This window comes from Lethenteron reissneri, chromosome 1 (genome assembly GCF_015708825.2).
Source record: "Lethenteron reissneri isolate LAM-NWPU_2019-01 chromosome 1, ASM1570882v1, whole genome shotgun sequence".
Lineage (NCBI taxonomy): Eukaryota > Metazoa > Chordata > Hyperoartia > Petromyzontiformes > Petromyzontidae > Lethenteron > Lethenteron reissneri.
Genome location: NC_083779.1, coordinates 8,032,676 through 8,054,589, shown reverse-complemented (window position 1 = coordinate 8,054,589; position 21,914 = coordinate 8,032,676). Strand labels below are relative to the sequence as shown.

The 21,914-nt window shown below is 50.9% G+C and overlaps 1 protein-coding gene across 3 annotated transcripts; it reads left to right on the top strand.

The window, feature by feature from the left end:
- The first annotated feature begins 957 nt into the window (after nucleotides 1-957).
- On the top strand, nucleotides 958-19,877 carry LOC133348797 (protein diaphanous homolog 1-like). 3 transcript variants are annotated; one of them, XM_061561846.1, is made up of 12 exons: nucleotides 958-1,107; nucleotides 3,195-3,313; nucleotides 7,456-8,037; nucleotides 8,329-8,431; nucleotides 8,638-8,760; nucleotides 10,067-10,164; nucleotides 10,617-10,724; nucleotides 11,690-11,929; nucleotides 13,983-14,118; nucleotides 14,507-14,628; nucleotides 15,008-15,166; nucleotides 18,590-19,877. In XM_061561846.1, the coding sequence occupies exons 2-12, from the start codon at nucleotides 3,233-3,235 to the stop codon at nucleotides 18,695-18,697; spliced, it is 1,860 nt and encodes a 619-aa protein (XP_061417830.1). In that variant the 5' UTR covers nucleotides 958-1,107; nucleotides 3,195-3,232; the 3' UTR covers nucleotides 18,698-19,877. The 3 variants fall into 3 exon arrangements, with proteins under 3 accessions (XP_061417830.1, XP_061418001.1, XP_061417914.1); XM_061561930.1 differs by having other exon boundaries at nucleotides 965-1,107; nucleotides 3,198-3,313; XM_061562017.1 differs by lacking the exons at nucleotides 15,008-15,166; nucleotides 18,590-19,877 and having other exon boundaries at nucleotides 14,507-14,991.
- The last annotated feature ends 2,037 nt before the right edge of the window (nucleotides 19,878-21,914 follow it).

Genomic DNA, 21,914 nt, shown 5'->3' with positions numbered 1-21,914 from the left:
GCACAACTGCAACAGCGGCGGTTTCGCCGCAGCTGCGTGTCTTTTGGATTTCCGCGATATTTTGTGGAACTTACAAGTAAAAGGTGCGCTTTTTAATTTTTAACTTCCTCTGAAGAGGATCGTCACGTGATGCTGTGGATGTCGTTGATGATGATGATGCTGCTGTTGTTGCTGCCAGGTCTGGGCTTTCGGGGGCAGTCCACATCAGTTCAGATCTTCCCCCAAAATTATGATTCAAATCATGTCCCGGTACCCCATCCTGCTAAGGGGACTTTGTGGGCCACTCTCTGTGTGCCCCCCCCCCCCGCCCACTAGTCTCCTCCACCCTCCCCCCCCTGGCTAAAGCTACGAGTTGGGCCCCCTTTTGACAATTAAAAAAAAAACATTTTGTTCCTGGGTAGTAAGTGTTATTTCCTAATTGCTCATGCCTCAAAAGTACAGAAAGCTGCTATTATTCCCCGAAAACTTTGCTTTTGTGACCAGGACAGTGATTATTTTTAGATTTACCTATTTTCAATGAGAAAACGTGGTGTGCATTTGTGTCATTCCTTCACGTAAAGTCCTGGCCACAAAAACAAAGTTTGTGGGGGAATAATAACAGCCACTTTCTATACTTTTGAGGCATGAGCAATTAGAAAATAACACTTACTACCCAGGGACAAAAATCGTGTTACATCGTGAATTTTCAACAACAGCGTCAACCAACTTCATGCGTTACACGTTCGAGGCTGTGAGCGCACCGACGATGCCACTGGGGGGGGGGGGAGGAAGAGGAGGCCGCGAGATGAAATCGCCTCTCGGTGCGACCTTGCGAGACAAATCGCGCAGTAGGAGCCTCACCTGGACGATTACGTCACCACCCACCGAGCTGATAATGTCGACACTACGCCACTGCGCCCACGCTCCTACACACTTCTCACGAACCCCTCCCGTCATCCTCCCTCCCCTTATCCTCCCTCCCTCCCCCTCCACCCAACGAGATGTCACGAGTCGCCCAGCTGACTTCAGCTCTGTCTGTGAAGTGTGAGTGAGTGAGAGAGGTGCGCGACTCGATTCACCTTGCAGTCGGGCACACGTGCAAGTCCTCCCGGGTGTCGGGCTCTGCAGGTGAGAAACTCTCTCTACATTTCTCTGTCTCTCTCCATCTCTCTCTCCATCTCCCACTCTCTCTGGACCAGCGTGGACGGCACCCTCGTGTTCACCTTCTGAAGCGTTCGCTCGTCACCGTGGCGTGCGCGATGACCACCACCGCCACCACCACCACGTGGCTTTTCTTTCGTGTTGTGCGCGCTGCATTTAGCGCCACAGCGCGTGGATTTACAGCGTTTGTTTTCATTTGTTTGCTGGTGACTTTGTGTATTTCGTATCGGAATCGCCTCCAGTGCAGTTGCTGCTGGCGGCAATAGAAGTTGTTTCAAAAGTCAAAAAGTCTCTCCATCTCCATGCCTCTCCATCTCCCACTCTCTCTGTCTGTGCGAACGAAAGTGTTCGTGGTTTGCGAAGTAATGAACGCGGTGGTTAAGGGTGCTTGTTCTGTGTGTTGTTGCTAATTTGCATGCGCGCTGAACGCCGCTCAGTGATTGATTGCCCGATGGGTCACTCCGGCTCTCTCTGTGTGCGCGTGCGATTCGGGGTTTTAATTCGTCACCATTGTCACCGTCATCATAATCATCGCCCACGGTCACTCCACTGCTGGATGGAGGCCTCCCCACGCCATCATCAGCCACGGTCAATTCCCAAAGCCGCTGCCACCTCTTCACGATCACGAGATGCTAATGATCATGCAGCTGATTGCATCCTTCCCTCTCCCCTTGTGTTTACACCGGAACAACGAACTTGTGCGTGTTTGTGTTTGCCGTAGAGCACAATGAGTGTGTGTACAGCACTATACATGAGTATTGGTTTGTGGTTACTTATTTAACGTCCGGCACACGATTGCCCAGTGAGCATACCGACGTTGCAATGTGCTTGGAAGCGTCGGCCCAGCGGGTGTCCCCAGACATTCCACGCTGACCCGAGTGGAAGGGTCAAACCGGCGTGGAAAGCTACCGGGCCACTGATTATTCTTCTTAATCTGGGGGGTGCACGCACCACCACCTCCTCCTGAGTTGTGCGAGATGCCCTTTTACGGGGGTTTGAGGCATGGCCAGATATTAGTTTGTAGAAGGTAAATAATTGAAAACACTAAATTAAGCACGGTGCATGTAAGTAATTAAATAATACAAATTAAACATAATAAATAATTCTCACGACGTTTCGGCCACAACGCAAGCAGCCGTCCTCAGGTGAAGAACAGGTCTGTCGGAAAGACAGCGTCTGAATGAAACACCACCAGGCTTGGCAGCGTACACCTGGTGGTGTTCATTCAGACGCTGTCTTTCCGACAGACCTGTTCTTCACCTGAGGACGGCTGCTTGCGTTGTGGCCGAAACGTCGTGAGAATTATTTTATTATGTTTAATTTTTATTATTTTATTATTTCCCTTCTACGTGACTTTACCGAAAGAACCAAGAAGATAAATCCCTGCAGTCACGAAAGCTTTAAATCGAAATTTAAATGCACGTAAGGTTCAACTTAATTTTGTTTCATTCACATTATAAACATCTTAAACAATTGAGAAGCAAAGGGGTGGAACGCTGCAGGAAAGTTGAAGAACCACTGGACCAGGCTGATGGACTAACACATTTACTGTATATAGGTGGAAACTCAATGTTTGGCCGTCCTGATTATTCAAATTAGTTGTGTGGGGGTTGACTTAGCCCATCATACATCGTGCGGGGATGGTTGATAAAATAGGTTCCACTTCATGCCCCATGGATGGACTCGCCCCCGCCATAGGAACGTGGACTTTCCGGATTTGGTTTAGAGCTGCAACCAGCACGGCGGGAGATGAGAATGGCCGCATCAATGCTCACTTGGGCACGTGTTTAAAGTATTTGGGCTCCGGCTATAAAATTTCCACGTGACGATGATGATGATGATGAGCCCACTTCGTTGAGATATCATTTGCGATAGCCGGATCGCTTCTGAACAATAAAGAGCTCTTACACAGCAGCTCAGTGAGGGGGAGGGGGGAGAGCCTTACCCGGTAAAAATACAAAATCTTTTTTTTATGAATATAATGTCGTGAAAAAAAACATCACTGAGGCCCTGAATTCACCCCCCCCCCCCCGTCTCTGTCTCCGTGGACGCAGCAGTGAAGTGAGAGAGCGAGGTTCGTCCGAGGGACGTCATGGGCAACTGCTGCTCCTGCTGCCCTTCGTGGTGCTCCTGCCCTACGGGCGACGGCTATGAACCACTTCCCGGCGAGAACGTGAGTAGTGTCACCGCGCGAACTTTTTACCGTATCATCGGGATTAAACTAAAACTAATCTTTTTTAAACTTTCATTCAAAGACGCTCCCGGGAACAACTGGCCGGCGAGATCGTGAGTAGAGTCACCGCGCGTACTTTTACCATATCATCGGTATTAAACAAAAAAACTTAACTTTTCAAAACTATCATTCTGTAATGTGTTGCCTCCACAGACGTATACTGTGGAGGCAACACATTTATTCAGTTCCAAAACACGGGGTAACTTCCCCTAAACAGAATAACAACCTAAGGTGGTGACCACCCGGCTAACTACACTAGTTACCACGTGACTGCTACTACGGACCGTGACCAACGACTTGGGCCCGGGTCCACGTGTTGGAGACTCGTTGAACGGAGATCATAGATTAAGGGTTTCTTCCAGGATGAACAACAACCCTGGTCCCTCCTGGGACCCGGCTTTTATTCTCTGTGGCATGGCCGGCTCCGCCCTTGGCCACGTCCACCTTCTAGAAACCTCAGGAAGGATCTGGGTCCCAATCACGTGACTCCCCTAGCTCCCTCTTGGGGCCCCTCTGTAAACTTAACCGGTCACGTGTCCTCCCGGGTCAATCAGACTGCCATGGCCTCACACTATCCTTCGGTTGGCACCCACACACCCTGTCCTGTAGGGTCGGCACTGCACTTAACGCGTGGTGCCATCCAGCGCTATTATTCAGCGCACGCCTTGCCCCTCTAGGGCCGGTACTGCACCCACAGCATGGTGACATCCAACGATGTCACTACATCACCCCTCCCCCCTTCGTAAAACTCAGCCGTCCCGGCTGTAAATTCCCCCTCAGCAAAACAAGGCCCCTTAGTGTGCCTCAACAAATAAATACCCCATCCCATATCGACAATATCTACAATATATATACCGTGATGAACGGGGAAAGGGAACAGAAGTACAGAACGAACAATAGACAAAAACACAACAGAAAAGAGAAGGGAAGAGAGAGATAAGAAAGGAAGAGAAAAACACGCGGTAACACACAAAACCTCGGGACCCCCTCCAGCACCAGCATCACCCACCCTCACCGTGTAGCAACACCCGCAAGCACAATAAAGACCAGGTTCAGCCAATGACCAATACGACATGAAGGGTGCGACAACCAACTGACGGCGTGGGAGTGTGTGTGTGGGAGTCACGAAAACTGAACAATCTTGGAACGAGTCCTTGTGGCCGGGTCCCCAGGCGAAGTGAGCGTAAGCTCCCTGAGGGTCCCGGGGGGGGGATTTGAAAATGTTCTGACGAGCCCGGCTCCTCACGAAGAGCAGTCGGCCGGGCAGACGGGCCCTCCGCTCCCGAAGATTTCGGAAACGGTGCAGGCGGTGGCTTGGGGGAAGTTAAACGCGCGGAACCTGAGGACACATAACTCCCCTGAGGACCAACCTCAGTGGGTGCACACCTCAGCTTGCCCGATACACCCGACACTCAGCCCCTGTGTAGTGGAGATGAGATGAATTCACGTGGCGTAATGAAAGGTTTTAGGCCACAGTTGTAGCACACGATGAGCCCGCTCCCAGGATGGAGGAGAGGTCTTCCGCCGTCGATGTTGTTCATCCCATCGCACCATGCCGTCTCCCCGCCAGCCTCCGCTTTGGGCCGAAGCACAGGCTTGGACGGGCTCCACGTCTTCGGGTGTATCACGTGTCTCACGAGGCGCCACGTGGTGGGCAGTGGCGGGAAGTTTACAAATCCATTGTTGTACCGCACTTTCTATGCCCTCGCGTCTATGCCGCCCACCTTCACCAACACGCACCACACCAGTGCGGTGAAGTATGGTCAAAGAGCCCCCCACCACAATCTACCCATAGTGGGGAGGCTCTCATCCAGCAGTGGATTAACAAGGGGCTGTACAGGTGTGCTCAAGGTGTACATATTTATCTGCGAATATGCCTAGGGGACTTGGGTGGGCATTGTGAAACTGAGGTAAAGTTACTCTGAGGTGGGATTTTTGTTATTCGTGTTGATATTATGCTGAGGTAAAGTTACCCTTTAGTCTGAGGTGAATTGATTCTGAGGTAAAGTTTCTTTGAGGTAAAGTTTCTGTGAAGTCAACTTACTCCACAGATTATTTTACTGAGGTGAATTGACTCTGAGGTAAAGTTTATCCGAGGTAAAGTTACTTTGAAGTAAATTTACTCCGGAGGTGATTTAACGGAGGTGAATTGACTCTGAGGTCAAATGTATCTGAGGTAAAGTTGCTTTGAGGCGAAGTTACTCCGAGGTAAATTTTACTGAGGTGAATTGACTCTGAGGGTAAAGTTTATCTGAGATAAAGTTTATCTGAATTCAAATTAATCCGAGGTGAATTCACTGTGGTGAACTGACTCGGAGGTCAAAATTCCTCGGTGGTGAATTTACTTCGGGGTAAAAGAAAAATGTATTTGAGGTAAAAATTCTAGATTTGAAGCTTTCGTGACTGCAAGGATTCATATTCTTAGGTTTTTTTCGGTAAAGTCACGTAGGTAAAACATCAAAATTAATTTAAAAAAAAATAAAGATCACGACGTTTCGGAGGCAACACAAGTCTCCCACCTGATGACGGAGACTTGTGTTGCCTCCGAAACGTCGTGATCTTTATTTTATTTTATTTTTATTAATTTTGATGTTTTACCTACGTGACTTTACCGAAAAAACCTAAGAATATTTGAGGTAAAGTTTGTATTTTTGGTATGAGATACATTTACTCTGAGGTGAATTCACCGCCGAGGTGAATTTACCTCAGCACGGGAACTTGATTAAGCAATGCTTATGTTTGTATCTTGAAACCGACCTGAACTTCGCCATAAAATCACCCGGAGGTCACAGACAGTCGTAAAGAGACAGGGTTTATTTTTATATTATCTCACCCTTCACAACCCATGCGGTTTACTCCGTATTCTTGTACGGTGGAAATTGAGTTTTCAAGTCCATACGGCCTACAGTCGTTTCAATACGGGGCAAAATTTAGTTTGTATCTATTTGTTTGTGTTTCTCCCTTGTGATTGCACTTTGTGTAGGATTAACGTTGATATTTATAAGGGGCAGGGCTGACCAATAAGGTTTGAGTTGGTCTGTTATAAGGTAGGGCACTGATAAGGAGTTTCCAGCTATGCATTTGTTAAATATTGTTTACATATCTGGGAAAGAACATCACCGCCAGGCCGTCATTGCCGCGTGATAATAAAACATTTGTTAAAAATGCAACAACAGGGAAGTGAAAAAAATAAAACTCTCCCGCCAAACCCGCCCTTGCCCAGCCGGTCCCGCGGCTTTTTGTTGTTGTTGTAGAAGCAATGGACGTCGTCAATGGCTTCCTGATATGAGGATGTGTCTAAATGAGTCAAACAATGATTTATTCCAAGGTGTGTCTGTAAGCAAATCGTTTGGTTATTGACGCTGCTGCTGCAGTGATGCACAACCTCAAATAATAACAACCAAACTCAGCACATTATATACTGTCTTTTATTTTTTTTAAGCCACACATTGTTAGTGAGGAGTGTGTATTGTTATGCCATACCTGTCAACCCATTCGGTTTACCCGTACTCTTGTACAGAGTTTCAGTTCCATACGGCGAACAGCCAGACAGGCAAAGAAAATGTCTATTTGTGTGTGTTTCTCTCTTGTGATTGGAATTTGTAGGATGAACGTTGAGCTTTATAAGGGGCACAGGGTGACCTATAAGGTCTGAATTGGTCTGTAATAAGGTAGGGCACTGATAAGGGGTTGACAGGTTTGTGTTATGCACAGTAATCATCCCAACCGAGCGCTAAGCAGGCTCAAACACAGCTTAGCTCCCGAGATCTGACGAAAAATGTTTTGCGATTAAACGGACAGAGACTCATCTCGTGATCAGAGATGGTACCGACGCCCCTTGCACAACTGCACATCAGAAGAGCGGCAAGACGTTTCGCTCTCTTCGCACCCCCCCCCCCCCCCCCCCCAGGCTGCGGGAAACTTGAATCGTCAGCGCAATGTTTGTCCGCGTAGTTTTGACAAGCGTGAAAAATACATTTCATTCATGTTGTATTCGCCTCGTCAAACATTCCATTCCTCGTAAGAACGTATTAACGATTGCGACATTGGTGACTTCTCCCCCCCCCCCCTCCGCCTCCCAGAATGAAGGTCACCCTCGTCGAACACCTGGTGGGGCCCACAACGAGTTCCCAGCCCCTGAGCCCCGGGACACGGGTCTCCCCGGCCCCCCAATCGCGGCCTTCCCAGCCCCTGAGCCCCGGGACACGGGTCTCCCCGGCCCCCCAATCGCGGCCTTCCCAGCCCCTGAGCCCCGGGACACGGGTCTCCCCGGCCTCCCAGTCGCGGCCTTCCCAGCCCCTGAGCCCCGGGACACGGGTCTCCCCGGCCCCCCAATCGCGGCCTTCCCAGCCCCTGAGCCCCGGGACACGGGTCTCCCCGGCCCCCCAATCGCGGCCTCTGTCCGGCCAGGGCCCTCCAGTCAGGACGAGGTTCCCCCGGTCATCGTGCAGCAGCCTGACACCCCCTCCGCCAGCGGGCAGCGTCCCTCGCTGGGAATCTTCGACTTGACCCCTCAAGACCCCTCCGTGGGGGGCCCGTCACCACCGCCGCCACCGCCGGCCTTCATACCTGGGATGGCACCGACGCTCGCGAGGCCCCTGTGGCTAAAGGAAAAGAAGCCGTACAACAAGAAGGGGGCGACGGAGCGAGTGAGGTGCAAGACGGTGAGTCCCGCGACGTGTGGGCTCATTCACTCGTCCGTTCAGTTATCCGATAACTCAGTTATTCGGCGATTCATGCAGTTAGTCTGTCATTGGTGCAGTTATTCAGTCATGCTTTGGTGTTCAGTCAGGTGTATTTGTGTGTTCGCGTTTTTACGTGTTGGAGTTTGTGTGTTAATGCATCAGTGTGTGTGTGTTGATGTATTGGTGTGTGTTGATATATTGGTGTGTGTAGTGATTTATTGGTGTGCGTTGATGGTGTGTTGATGCATCGGTGTGTGTGTGTTGATGTAGATCGTACCGAGTGACATAAAGAAGGAGAGCCTATGGAGCAGCGCGAACGAGAAACAATTCGAAAACTCCGACCTCAAGGACCGGCTCCTGCGGACCTTTGCAGGTCAGAGCCGTTGATTAGAAGTCAAGGGGCCACGAGGTCACCAGTTAACGTTGTGATGAGGCCATTGTGTCACCCGTTCATGGGATCTCGCGGTCACGGTTTTCCGCGCGCGAATCGTACTCGCATTGCCACGGGGCAATTTCTCGCGGGTTCATGGTGTCGTGGAATCGTGAGGTCAACGGTTCCCTCTGCTGCTGTTGTTGCAGCCAAGACATCGCTGGGACTGCCCATATTCCAGCCATCCTCAAGTGGATCTTCGCCACTGCCATCTCCGTCCGGAAGCCCCAGTGAGGGATCCGTCTTCAGCACACAATTATTACAAAATCTCGGTGAGAGAAGCCGCTGTTATTATTATTTGTTTCCGCTTGCCTTGCCCAGGAAAAGCCACACTGAGAATCGGGATTCGTTTTCAGGAGGGTCCTGCAAAGTTTTAACAGGAAGGGGTGAAGTCGCCTGCTCTGTGTGTCATCCAAATGTAGTCGTTTGATTTTTCAACATTGGGGGATCTCTTCGTTCGTTCGTTTATCAATCCGCTCGTCCTGATGAGGGTCGCGACAGCAGTGTGTTGAATAGGGCGGTCCAGACGTCCCAATGTTTGTCCGCGCCGAGCGACATCGTCCTGGGCTGGCTAAAATTTCAGGAGTCTATCGCTATGCATGGAAAGGCAGAAAATAGTTTAACATCAACCGAGGCAAGAAGAGAAGTGAGAAAGACGTTTTGAAAATAACTAAAGAGAGAAAATCTAGATTTGAAGATTTCGTGACTGCAGGGATCATACTCTTTGGTTCTTTCGGTAAAGTCGAGATTTTGAACGTGACTTTACCAAAAAAACCAAAGAGTAAAGAGAGAAAGCCATTTTAAACAGATTCGTTTCCTTAGTCGAGATTTGAAGATGTGCAAGTGTCGCTGAAGTCCCTTTAGGTGCCGCAATGGCAAAGGCGTCGTCACCCCAAAGTGTGAAGCCTGGAGACCCGTGGTGACAGTGAGCAACGCACAATCCGAGGATCTTAATGATCATGATGGAATAAAATGACTGAAAGAGGTCCCGCCTCAACTGACTGGGGATCTGGTTTTGTGGGGGGGGTTTTAGCTATGGGAGGAAATTGGAAAACCCTGAGGAAACCCATTGCAGTACAGGGGGAGAGAATACAAACTCCATACAGAGAGTTGCCTGAGATGGGAATCCAACCCAGGCGATTTTTACTGCGAGGCACAGGTGTTACGACTGTGCCACCTCCCGGCCACCCACAGACCCATAACCCCACAACCCTCTCTCTTGTGTAAGGCTGCATGAACAATAGCTTACAGTAAGTCACCATGCCAGATTAGTTTACCCAGGAAATGGTTTGAGTTGATGTGCGTTCTATTGGGTGCTCCGGTCTCGTCCACCGCGAAACCAAACATGAACGTAATCGGCCAAACATCCCCAATTATCTGAAGATTCAACCCAATGGAATGATCTCCCATACAAGGACAAAGATTCCCTCGTGAAGCTTTAACAGAATGTAGGAGAAAGTGCCATTTGTTTTTGCCAGACTCAAACTGACAACGAGTGTTGAGATTCAGTGAGTCTTCTTACCTGACCCCCCTATCCCCCCCCCCCCCCACCCTGCCCTGGAACCACCATACACACAGAAATCTTGAGAAAATCGGTGAAGGTGTCGGACAACGATTTCATAAAAGCCATCCTGACGGGTGACATGGCCTTCCTCTCCGGGATTAAAAACTTTCAGGTAAACCGAGCGGTGGTGGTGAGTTGGTGTGGTCTGCTGGTGCATCATATGAGCCAGTTTGACCCGCTTGTTGTCATGATCTCTGGCCATCTGGAACGCTCTTCCTTCGAATATTAGGAAGCCACGAGAGCTATGCACTTTAAAATCTATATTGAAAACTAATTTCTTTCGAACTGCTTTCTGTGTTTAGTTTGTTGTCCATCTGCCGCAGCTCCGATTAGCACGGTTGGCTACGTACGGTGGAAAATAAGTTCAACATACATATCGATCCTGACTGAACTGGTGTAGCTGGTGTGGTCGTTGTGTTAGTGTGACCTCATCTGTTGGTGTGACCTCATCTGTTGGTGTGGCCCACGTGTTGGTGTGGCCTTCCGTGTCGGCGTTGTGGCTTGGGTAATGGCCTGCGTGGCCCGAGTGATGATGATGGCGCGCGTCGCTTTGTGCTCTCGCAGGGCCTGATAGAGAAGTTGCAGAGCGTAACAGAGAAGCAGAAGAAGGCGCTGCAAGATAAGCAGGGCAACGGAGCTCCGCTGCAGAAGATGGAGTTCTTCTATTTGCAGGTAACCCTCGCCCACCCCTTACCCCGCATTCCCTGCACAGATAAAAAAAACTAAACAAAAACAACAGACCAGCATGTTTATAGTTTTTCGGTAATTCCCCCCAAGTTTATCGCGGTTGCGCCAGCAGCTTCGCGTTATCACGAGACGGAAGTATCCTTTCGTGACACACGCGCAGAGCGGCGTGACCCTGTGTGGCGTCACAGGGAACACAGCTCGCGGGAAGCGGATATCACAGAGCTACCTCTGAGACCCCTTCTTTAAGTGACCCTCTGGTCCAGATAGCAGAGGGCAGCGCTTTCCAAAGTGCCGCCGCCGTACGAGAGTGAATGTTCATTGCAAGGTGGTCGACTTAAGATATATCATTGTCCAGAGCTGGAATTTGCAAAAGATTTGAGTGCAGAAGTAGATTTCACATGATCAGGGTCTTGTGAAGTCGTTGGTGACCGGGCTGAGACCATCAACTCACGACACTTGAGAACCTGGTTTAATGACAGGCGATTGAAACCTGGATTTTAACCCAGTTTTTCATTGGTGCTGATTCAGTGTATCTGACCTCCAAGCCACCCAGCGCCAGACGTTATCGCTCACCATTGGAAACGACTGAGGGCGGCCACTCAACCAATCAACGGGCATCTGGGCAAGCCTAGAGGCCCAGCCACCAACACCCGAAGTAAACATCGACGCAGCGACACGGCGATTCTTCGCAGAGCCCAGTTTAGAAGCGGCGAGTCGGTGGCGTAGCCAGAGAGTGCGCAGGCGGTGCAACTGCACCGGGGCCCATGGTCCTGAGAGGCCTGGGTGCTGAGCTACATGTGTGTGTGACCTCGTGGCGGCGTGCGTGTGCGTCCCTGTGTATGTGCTGCTCGTGTCTCTGTACTCGTGCCGCGCGTGTCTCTGTGACCCCGTGGTTGTGCCGCGTGCCTCTGTGACCCCGTGGTTGTATCTCTGTGGCCGTGTGACCTCAGCTCGTGGAAGAGGGCCACCTGTCGGAGCGCCTGCGCTGCCTGCGCTTCCACTTCACCCGCGCCGAGGTGCTCGACCAGGCTCGGAATGAGCAGGAGGTCGTGCTCGCGGCCCTGAGCGCGGTCGTCTCTAGCCAAGGCCTGGCCCAGCTGGCCCAGCTGCTCCTCTTCATCCTCAACTTCCTGAACGAGGGCCCCACCTCGGCGCCTGCCTACGGAATCAACCTCTGCGACATCGACAAGGTCCCACGCGGGGGGCGGGGTGTGGGGGTGGGGGGTCATGGGTTGGCGGAGTCTCAGAACACTTTGCAATGAATGCACAACACTTGGTATATATGAAACATAACATATTCATTTTAAATAACAGAGATGCTGAGCCGGCACCGCCGAGACCCTGAGTTCAAATTCACGTTTTGACCGCCCAACTGCAGCAATTAAACTCGGTTCTTAAATGTTTGTTGGAAAACGGACCGCAGAAAGTGGATATCACAGAACCTCTAAACCGTCGTGGAATTCGGGTCCCGTTTGACGTCAGGTTGCGGGTGCTGTTGGCGGTCCTGTGATTCAAGTTGGTTTCACGATCTGCCCCTTTAACACCGGCCGGGACCAATAACAGAACAGAGTGGCAGCCAATTAGGGTTAGGCCATAGGATGGTTTACGGAGGCCTTCATCCAGCAGTGGATTGATTACGATACTGCTGCTGCTGTTGACGGTCCTCTTCAACTGATTCAAAGATTGGTTCTCTCCTTCGCACAAATTCAATGAGGCTCGTTCATATACAATCTAACGAAGCATACAATACGCCTCCTTGCCATGTCTGTCTCTCCACACACACAAAAAACAAACTTATGGGAAGGAGGCTGTATTGTCGGCACTCCCTCAGGGCAGCAGTGGACGGAGCACGGCTCTCCCTCAGGGCAGCAGTGGACAGAGCACGGCTCTGCCTCACTCTCACTCACCCGTCTCTTGCTCGCGGTCACGTGACGCACTTCAACCAATCCGGGGGCGTACATGTTTGGGAGGGGCGCACCTCTGGTTGGCTGCTTGCTCGCGGTCACGTGACGCACTTCGATCAATCCGTGCCGCGTTAATCACAGAGTCACAGAATGTCAGAGCTGGGTGTTTGTATATTAGTATCATTTCGTCAACGGTAACCAACGTTGTAAACTCATACGTATATTCAAGGCCTTAAATGGACCGACATTCGTGACCTCCTTCAGTCGTATTATTCCATCATGATCATTAAGATCGTCGGATTGTGCGATGCTCACTGTCACCACGGGTCTCCAGGCTTGACACTTGGGGGTGACGACGCCTTTGCCATTCGGTAAAGTCACGTTCAAAATCTCGACTTTACCGAAAGAACCAAAGAGTATGGATCCCTGCAGTCACGAAAACTTCAAATCTAGATTTTCTCTCTTTCGTTATTTTCAAAACGTCTTTCTCACTTCTCTTCTTCCCTCGGTTGATGTTAAACTATTTTCCGCCTTTCCATGCATAGTGCCCTAAGAACGATTGTTGAAGGGCTCTTAATGGATTTAAAACACGTTCCTTCGGAGTGGGCAGGTAGGAACTTGGTTGCACAGCGCATTCGTGCACGACAGACAAATATGCACGACAGACAGACAAATAATCCCTGGTGGGCAGTGTGGAACATATTGTTCCTACCTGTATTATTATTATTACATGCTCGTGATCTGGACCGCAAAGACGACCGCATGGTGGCGTTCTCAATTTGAACGATGCCACAGGGTCAACAACAACAAGGTTTACTTGATAGCAGGCCAACAATGCCCATGAACGCGTTCCATGTCCATAATAGAGGTGTTTTGGGTTAGATCGCGTAAATATAAATGTTGTTAACCCGCCAACACCCAACACAGCCAATTAGTAAGGTTTGTCACGTAAACAGAACCTGCCAATTCGTTACGAGTGTTTTGTTTACGTGAGAAACATTACTAATTGGTTGTGTCAGGTGGTGGCGGGTTTAACGACGCATTTATATTTATGCGATCTAACCCATAAAAAACCTCTTATGGATAATATTGGTTGCGACAGCCTACCTGTTAAACTGCGTTCAGTGTCATAGTCCCACTCCCTGGTCTCCGTGACCTATGCCACGTTTGCCTTCTGCCCCAAAATAGATATTTTTTATATCTCTAATTTTTGTAAAGCATCCTAAGCCGCAATTTTTTGTTACACGTCGCTACGTATATGCACATTACCGTACAGTGTGTACGATTGAGATTTTGAATGGGAGCAGGTGCTAACTTGCCGGTGCTGTCGCCCCAACAGATCAACTCCGTGAGGATGACGGATCCCGCTGAGAGCGGCACCCTCCTGGACCTGGTGGTCAGAGAATGCCAGAAATCCCACCCCGACATCCTCAACATCATCACGGAGCTCGAGCCTGTTGACAAAGCCACAAGAGGTGCCTGACGGGCCTACCTGCACGCCGCCACAACAGCCTAGGACTCGCCTACTGCTTTGCTAATCATCTAGATCTCTGGCCCACCATCTCCCTCTACCACCAATCCATTTGCCTCTCGGTCATGTACGTCTCTGGTTCACGAGCCCACTCGCCCGTTGATCCACCGCTGTGATGCTAGCTCGCTCGCTAAAGGCTTCAGTGTCGACGAGGCTTCGGTGAAGTGACGTTTGTTTACGTTTCGCTTTTCGTTTCACCGTGAGAGCGTGGTCGTGCCACCCGGCGTCGAGTGAGGGGTGGCAGGGGTCTCGGTGTTCGTCCGTCTCGCGGGGGGGAAGGCGGTAACGGAAGTTTTGACGACGTTGCGACGATGCCATTTTCTTTTTCACAGTCGACGACGAGAATCTGACATCGGTGATCCGGTCTCTCCGGGCGGATATCACGAAACTGGAAGGCGACCTCAACTCATTACCGGACACCGAGCCCCACGGATCGTTCTCCAAAACGATGAAAATATCCTTCTCAACGGATTGGTTCGGGTGGTGTGACATTAGATATCCTTGGAAGTTCCAGTGTATGTATGTTGAACTTCTTTCGCACCGTATGTAGCCAACCGTGCTATTCGGAGGTGCGCGGCATGGAGCCGTTGGAGCCTCAGCACTTTCAGTGCAAGCAGCGATTGATTGATCCAAGTCGATTCTTATGCCCACGATGTGTTCACAGAATGGGTCTCACACACACACACCACACTCTGTTCACGACGTTTGTTTACGAATGTTTGCGAGCCCTCTGCTGGGCCGGTGCCGCACGTGACCGTTTAACCATCGACGTAGGTGTCCCCCACGCGCGTTGCCGATCGTTGACCTCCGTGTGACCCTTAACCCCGTGGCACCCGCTGCTTCAGGAGTGGACGCAGAAGGTGGAGCTGCTGGAGAAGGGCGAGGGCGAGATCGGGGCCGAGTGGGAGAGGCTGAGGGTGAAGTTCAGCCTGAAGGAAAAGATCCCCAAGCCGCTCCTCTCCAGCCTCGCCACGTTCCGCGGAGACTTCAAGGTGCGTGGAGACTTCACTCGCCTCCCCCAATCCCTCCACGCCCTCCCCTGCATGAGCCAAGCGTTGGGCTATGGCCAGTTCTGCCAGCGCCGGCTGCACACAGAATTCCGCGGGGAAAAGCTGATGGCCGCTGACAGGACGGCACTTGCGTTCAGCTTGTGCTGCGCAGGAACAGCTGCCGCCAGGGGTCCCCTTGGCCGGACCGCAGCAGCAGGGCATTGAAACGGTTAGTCTATGGGCAGTGTTAGTCTATGGGTAGTGTTGAGTCTATGGGTAGTGTTGAGTCCATGGGCAGTGTTAGTCTATGGGCAGTGTTGAGTCTATGGGTAGTGTTGAGTCCATGGGCAGTGTTAGTCTATGGGCAGTGTTGAGTCTATGGGTAGTGTTGAGTCCATGGGCAGTGTTAGTCTATGGGCAGTGTTGAGTCTATGGGCAGTGTTGAGTCTATGGGTAGTGTTGAGTCTATGGGTAGTGTTGAGTCCATGGGCAGTGTTAGTCTATGGGCAGTGTTGAATCTATGGGCAGTGTTAGTCTATGGGCAGTGTTGAGTCTATGGGTAGTGTTAGTCTATGGGTAGTGTTAGTCTGTGGGCAGTGTTAGTCTATGGGCAGTGTTAGTCTATGGGCAGTATTAGTCTATGGGCAGTGTTGAGTCTATGGACAGTGTTAGTTTATGGGCAGTGTTGAGTCTATGGGCAGTGTTAGTCTATGGGCAGTGTTAGCCTATGGGCAGTGTTAGTCTATGGGCAGTGTTAGTCTATGGGCAGTGTTAGTCTATGGGCAGTGTTCAGTCTATGGGCAGTGTTGAGTCTTTGGGCAGTGTTAGTCTATGGGCAGTGTTAGTCTATGGGCAGTGTTAGTCTATGGGCAGTGCTGAGTCTATGGGTAGTGTTGAGTCTATGGGTATTGTTGAGTCTATGGGCAGTGCTGAGTCCATGGGCAGTGTTAGTCTATGGGCAGTGTTAGTCTATGGGCAGTGTTAGTCTATGGGCAGTGTTAGTCTATGGGCAGTGTTAGTCTATGGGCAGTGTTGAGTCTATGGGCAGTGTTAGTCTATGGGCAGTGTTAGCCTATGGGCAGTGTTAGTCTATGGGCAGTGTTGAGTTTATGTGCAGTGTTAGTCTATGGACAGTGTTAGTCTATGGGCAGTGTTAGTCTATGGGCAGTGTTAGTCTATGGGCAGTGTTAGTCTATGGGTAGTGTTGAGTCTATGGGCAGTGTGAGTCTATGGGCAGTGTTGAGTCTATGGGCAGTGTTGAGTCTATGGGCAGTGTGAGTCTATGGGTAGTGTTGAGTCTATGGGCAGTGTTGAGTCTATGGGCAGTGTTGAGTCTATGGGCAGTACGTGTGTATGTTGATCCTCTCTCGCACCGCACGTAGCCAACCCGTGCTAATCGGCGGTGCACCGGGGCGGTAGCGCCGATCAGCGGCACCGCGTTCGAACCGCTCGCGGAGAGGTTCGCGGTTGGAACTCGGCAGGCCACAGAAGTTGTTTGGCGCAAACAAAGTAGTCACCGCCCGCTTCGCACTTTCACGCTCACGATGCTGTGACGTCGTTTGTAAAGGGGAACCGTGACATTTGCGCACCACCGGCGTCATTGAGGAAATTGGACAGGACTGAGTCCCCTGGAAAATACTCGATTGGGATGACGCACAGCAACGTCGTCCCCTCCCCCTCCTGGTGAAGCTGCTGCAGGCTCTAGCTGTGAAACGTTTGCGATAGCCTTGCGCCGTAGGAACGATGGCACGATAATATACCGGATGTTTCATTGCTATCGGAACACATTTTAGACCCATGAGATCAAATGGGACCTCTGGACGAATGCTTTCCAGTGGCAATCGTTTAAGGAGCAGAAGGGACGCCCTGCAACCGTTTTCGCCTCCTCTGGGTCTCATCGGCACTGTCAGGCAACTGCCTGCCGGGCTGGCAGACGTTACGGACGAGAAGAACCCTCCATGAACACCCCAGTCTCGTTGCGTGCAGCACATCACAAATTTGCCAGCAGAGGGCACGAGGCCTCCATGTCAGGGAGCTGACCTCGCCGCGTTGGCAGCGGCCGCAAAAGCACGAATAACAAGCTGACACATTCATCACTCACACCGTGTGTGGGTGTGTGTGGTCTTACAATTATGGGGAGCGGCAGTGCAGCCCGGGTCCCCCGAGTTCGATTTCCCGCTATTGGCCAACGCCGGTGACGAGTGCGGTGGGAAAACGTCACCACTGGGGAGACAAAGGCGGCCGAGCGTGGTGCTGGCTACCCACCCCCTTGTGTGCCGTGCCAGCCTTCATAGGTGCTCGCGAACAGCACTTGCCATAAGTCTGTTAAAAGCTATACGGGGCTTATTTGTCTTATGGGAGCGGTGGCTTTGATCCCGGCGACCCAAGTTCGATTCCCACTCACGACCATCATAGCAGTGATTAATATTTTAATCGGTCCTAGGTCTCCCCTAGGTCGACTCAGCCTCAAAATGAGTACCTGGTGCGGTGTGTAAAACATCGCCACTGGGGGGCCAAAGGCGGCCGGGCGTGGTGCTGGCCACCCACCCCCTTGTGTGCTGTGCCGGCCTTCATAGGTGCTCGCTAACAGCACTTGCCACCCACAGTCTAAGGTAGGGGTGGGGAACCTTTTTTCTGCCAAGGACCATTTGGATATTTAGAACATCATTCGCGGGCCATACAAAATTATCAACTTTAAAATGTGCCTGTTATATTTAGTCAAACATTTCATTAACTAACCCTTAATGTGATGGCTGGAACTGCTTCTCTTTGGCGAGGCGTGTGATGTTAGCTGGTATTGATGATGATGTTGCTGCTACTCGCAACTGCTTTTCCAGGTTTGCTCCTAGATTTATTGAATTTCGAGTCCCGCCTGCGGTTGCCTTGGCAGGGCCAGAGGAAATGATTTTGCGGGCCGGACGTTCCCCACCCCTGGTCTAAGGCTAAATCAGGGATCTTTGTCTTCGCTATCTTAAAATTAATCATATATAACGGGTGACGTTTCGTGCATTGACCCTTCTCCAGACCAGAGAGGTGCGTGAAATCATGATGGCGGCGATCGCATTGGTGGCGTTTGTGACTCCTCCGCCCGTGTCTTTTTACACGGTTTCATTTAACTCACTCTGTCTGTTGTCGTTGTTGTATCCTCAAATCTTGTAACTCAATTTTAACCCACTTCCCAATGTGCTATCGACTGCAAACTTGGTATACTTATGTCATACTGATGACAATACTATATTCTATCATAAAAAATTAAAAAGATATATTTTAAACATTCTTTTTTATATGTTATGTTTCGGCTTGGGTCTAATTGTCCACGGTCCCTTACGTTGTGGCAAGCTTCGGGGCCACTTCTTCCATGACTCGTACATTTCATAAAAGCGTGTTTGTAAAAAATCGTTTATAAATATAACTTTTTTATTTCAGAAAATCATGGACAAGGGGAACCGTCGGAGCTTGCGGAGAAAGTCCTTCAACGACTTGTACGATGTCGCCGCCCGGTCGGGCCCCGTACACCCTCTCAACAGACGCTAAAAACCGAATATTGACACTCGCGCTGACATTGACGATGGCGGGGCCTTGGCCTTAGCCATCGGCAGGAGCACCCATCGCGGTCGCGATTCGCGTCAGACAGAGCCGCCCCTATTCCGTTGCCCCGAGGTCTTCCTGAAGCGCTTCACGTCGCGTCTCATCTCGACACATTTCAAACGCCACCGCCCCCCCCCGTCCCCCTAGTGGCACGAGGTGACTGGGCTCCTGGCCTACAAAACGTGGCAACATTCCTCCCCATAGATGGGGGGGGGGGGGGGGGTGAGGGGGGGCAGGGAAGGCGACGATTGCCGAGTGTAATCCCAGTTGGGCCTGGCTCAAGACTGGCACGTTTAGTGTCTCCTTGTCGGAGTGTGCGGGACTATTGGGGCCACTTAAACTATTAAAATATATATTTTTTTATTTTACCAGGTAAAGCCCACTGAGCTGAGCAGCTCTTTTTCAGAAGCGGCCTGGCCACAAACGATAGCTCAACAAAATGGCTTATCGTGTGGAAATGTACAGCAACCAAATACTATAAACGCACGTTTCTAAATGGAGGGAAAAACTGGAGGACCCGGAGAAAAATCCACGCGACCACGGGGAGAGACATTCAAACTCCAAATATACAGCAGCAGGCATCAGGGTCGGTATCAAGCCCACGACCTCCTGCATACCAGGCGAGGTAGTTAACATCTCCCAGCCACCGTGATGATGATGATGATGAGAGAGAGAAACACGCAAACTCCAAATATACGAGCAGGCTTCAGGATCGGGATCAAACCCACGACCTCCTGCATACCAGGCGAGGTAGTTAACATCTCCTAGCAACCGTGGTGATGATGAGAGAGAGATTTTCCCCAAGGCCCTGCACGCCCCTCAGTCTGGCCCTACCAGTGGCCCCCCTGTGATGTTTATCCTCTGGACGGACAATGTGGCCTAATGACACTGCGGTGTTGTCTGCTCGCCCCGGAGAATCTCTGCTGAACGCGAAACACATTTCTGAACTTTATATGGAGCAGCAGCGCTTCCCAACACTTTGCGTGTCGATCACCTGCCCCCCCCCCCCCGTCTCAGCCAGACCCAACCTATCGACTGAACGCCGTGCCCCGACCGCCGTTCTGCTCTTTGTATTTTTTTACGAGCCGAAATTTTGTTTTTAGTAATAAAAAAAAAAGTTATTCAATGTCCGCTGTGTGCATTCGTAAAGATAAAAGTGCAAGTCGGTGTGAACGCGAGCGCACGAGCAGAGGGGCCGCGGGTGGCCAGGGCCTGCCAAGGGCACGGATGTCGCGCAATTCTGCACGGCGGGTCGGTGCAGGGCAAAGGGCTCTGTCAGCGAACTGCATCGCGGCTCTTGAAATGTTTAAGGGGTTTTTTTTATTCATGGAGGGAAAAAATTGTTTTTCTTGTTATTTTGGTTGCTGACTCTTGGCCATGGAAGTCCAGTTCACCATGGAAGTCCAGTTCACCATGGAAGTCCAGTTCACCATGAAAGTCCAGTTCACCATGGAAGTCCAATCTACCGTGGGAGTCCAGTTCACCATGGAAGTCCAGTTCACCATGGGAGTCCAGTTTACCATGGAAGTCGAGTTCACCATGGAAGTCCAATCTACCGTGGAAGTCCAGTTCACCATGGAAGTCCAGTTCACCATGGAAGTCCAGTTCACCATGGAAGTTCAGTTCACCATGGAAGTCCAATCTACCGTGGAAGTCCAGTTCACCATGGAAGTCTAGTTCACCATGGGAGTCTAGTTCACCATGGAAGTCTAGTTCACCATGGAAGTCCAATCTACCATGGAAGTCTAGTTTACCATGGGAGTCCAGTTCACCATGGAAGTCCAGTTCACCATGGGAGTCTAGTTCACCATGGGAGTCCAGTTCACCATGGGAGTCTAGTTCACCATGGGAGTCCAGTTCACCATGGAAGTCCAGTTCACCATGGGAGTCTAGTTCACCATGGGAGTCCAGTTCACCATGGAAGTCCAGTTCACCATGGGAGTCCAGTTCACCATGGTAGTCCAGTTTACCATGGGAGTCTAGTTCACCATGGGAGTCCAGTTCACCATGGAAGTCCAGTTCACCATGGGAGTCCAGTTCACCATGGTAGTCCAGTTTACCATGGGAGTCTAGTTCACCATGGGAGTCCAGTTCACCATGGGAGTCCAGTTCACCATGGTAGTCCAGTTTACCATGGGAGTCTAGTTCACCATGGTAGTCCAGTTTACCATGGGAGTCCACTTTACCATGGGAGTCCAGTTCACCATGGAAGTCGAGTTCACCATGGAAGTCCACTTTACCATGGGAGTCCACTTTACCATGGGAGTCCAGTTCACCATGGAAGTCGAGTTCACCATGGAAGTCCACTTTACCATGGGAGTCCAGTTCACCATGGAAGCCCAGTTCACCATGGTAGTCCATTTCACCATGGGAGTCCAGTTCACCATGGGAGTCCAGTTCACCATGGGAGTCCAGTTCACCATGGAAATCCAGTTTACCATGGAAGCCCACTTTACCATGGGAGTCCAGTTTACCATGGAAGCCCACTTCACCATGGAAATCCAGTTTACCATGGAAGCCCACTTCACCATGGAAATCCAGTTTACCATGGGCAGGGTTCGGCAACGTGCGGCTCCGAGGCTATTTAAGGGACCACCACAGTGCACTGCTGCTGTTGTTTCTTTTTACTTACCGAAATCGAAACACGTGTAGTAGCTACACGTGTAGTAGTTACTACACATGTAGCTACACGTGTAGTAGCTACAACACGTACAGTAGCTACACGTGTAGTAGCTACTACATATGTACAGGGGTAGTAGCTACTACATGTGTAGTAGCTACACGTGCAGTTGCTACAACACGTGTAGTAGCTACATAAGTAGTAGCTACAACACGTGTAGCTGCTACACGTGTTGTAGCTACACGTGTAGTAGCTACACGCCCGGGCAACTTTGTCTTCTCAGTGGTGATGTTTTCACACGCCCCACCTGGTACTCATTTGAGGCCGAGTCGACCTAGGGGAGGCCCGGGACCGGTTCAGATAATCGTCACCGTTGTTGTGCCGTGAGCGGGAATGGAACCCGAGTCACCGGGTTCGTAGCGCAGCGTAGTGCTAACCGCTGCACCACCGCTCCCCACTCACACACACACAGACACACACACGCGCGCGCAGAGATGCTGGAGATGACACCGGCTGAGTCTTCCACCTTCAAAAATCCCGAAT